The 1545-nt window shown below is 34.6% G+C and overlaps 1 protein-coding gene across 1 annotated transcript in view; it reads left to right on the forward strand.

Moving 5' to 3' along the window:
* LOC105310388 (CDK5 regulatory subunit-associated protein 1-like) overlaps positions 1-1545 on the forward strand; it is a gene marked incomplete at its 5' end in the record, with an annotated part of 8011 nt that overhangs the window by 4371 nt on the left and 2095 nt on the right. The window contains 2 exons of the mRNA XM_023526709.1: positions 858-1091; positions 1328-1425. Of these exons, the coding sequence (XP_023382477.1) occupies positions 858-1091; positions 1328-1425 (332 nt within the window). The remainder of the gene's footprint in view (positions 1-857; positions 1092-1327; positions 1426-1545) is intronic.

A 1545-nucleotide genomic window follows, 5' to 3' on the forward strand; every position in this document is an offset into this window, starting at 1 on the left:
TGTAGAAACTAGGCCACTTCATCCTGGATACTTTAGTATGCATTTTCTCAGAATAAGAATTTTTCTCTTCTTAACCATAATACACTGTACATAATCACATGTAGGAAATTTAATAATAAACTAATATTATCTAATCTGCAATCCATATTCAAAATTTATTAATTGTCCGCAATTATCTTATTGCTGTTTGATTTTCAAACTGCGATCCAGTCAAGATTTGTGTAGTTTCATTTAGTTATATTTCTTCAATTTCTACATTATATTAAATAGCCCATTCTCTTTTCTGTTGTTGTTTGCTTTAAATGATGCATTAATTTTTTGAAGAGATCAGATACCACTGGATTTGTTTGATTGCTTCCTCATTTAAAATATTCCCTTGAATTCTGGTAAACTGGAAGTTAGATGTAAAGGCTTGATTCTATTAGGCTAAATATTTTTGGCAAGAATAGGTGATAATTATATAATAGTCACCTGACAGAATGGTGTCCTAATTTGATTTATGGTTATAAATTAACCATTATTGAACATTGAGTTTGTATCCAGTTTCTTGCTACTCTAAAAAGTGTTATGAAGATTAATGTTTATATAAGGCTTTATACTGAAGTTCAGTTTTTCACACAAGATGCCCAGGTATGAAATTATTGGGTAAAGACAGAACATGTTTATGGATGGCTCTTGGTAGGTTCAGCTAATTTTATTTTATATTTTATTTTATTTTTTAGAATGTAATTTTTTTCGTTCAGCTAATTTTAATTAGTGTCAATTTAATTTGACAATTTATGTCAATTTAATTTGACATAAAGCTACCACACTAATTTTTAAATTGCTTCCAATATACATTTTTTTCCTCTTTTCAGGGGCTGAAAGAGGTGACACTACTTGGTCAGAATGTTAATAGTTTTCGGGACAATTCAGAGGTCCATTTCAACAGCGCAGCAGTGTCCACCAACCTTAGCCGTGGCTTCTCAGCCAACTATAAAATCAAGCAAGGGGGCCTTCGTTTTGCTCATCTTCTGGATCAGGTCTCCAGAATAGATCCTGAAATGAGGATCCGTTTCACCTCTCCCCACCCCAAGGACTTTCCTGATGAGGTGAGTGTCTGTTGTTAACTGTGTCAAACTGCAATCAGTATCCTTAAGCATCTCTGTCTGGTACAGACAGAACATAGTTTGAACAAAAGTAAAGGATTTGGGTAATTCATGTGTTTGGTTTAATCAGCTTCTTAATTATTTGGAAATTAACCTTGGAGAATAGTAGGGGTGGTATTACTTTCTACAAGATTCTTTGGGGAGACTTTGATGACCTTTAATGCGTTCTATTTGATCAGGTTCTGCAGCTGATTCATGAGAGAGACAATATCTGTAAACAGATCCACCTACCAGCCCAGAGTGGAAGCAGCCGTGTATTGGATGCCATGCGAAGGGGGTCAGACTTGCTTGGGGAGGGGTATCCTGTACTTTTCCATGTTTCCTTAAGGACTAGATAGTGTCTAAAGAACCTATTGTAGTTTGTGGCATGTAGTAGCTCCTCAATAAATATTTATTA

The sequence above is a fragment of the Pteropus vampyrus genome, unplaced genomic scaffold (genome assembly GCF_000151845.1).
Source record: "Pteropus vampyrus isolate Shadow unplaced genomic scaffold, Pvam_2.0 Scaffold2894, whole genome shotgun sequence".
Classification (NCBI taxonomy): Eukaryota; Metazoa; Chordata; class Mammalia; order Chiroptera; family Pteropodidae; genus Pteropus; species Pteropus vampyrus.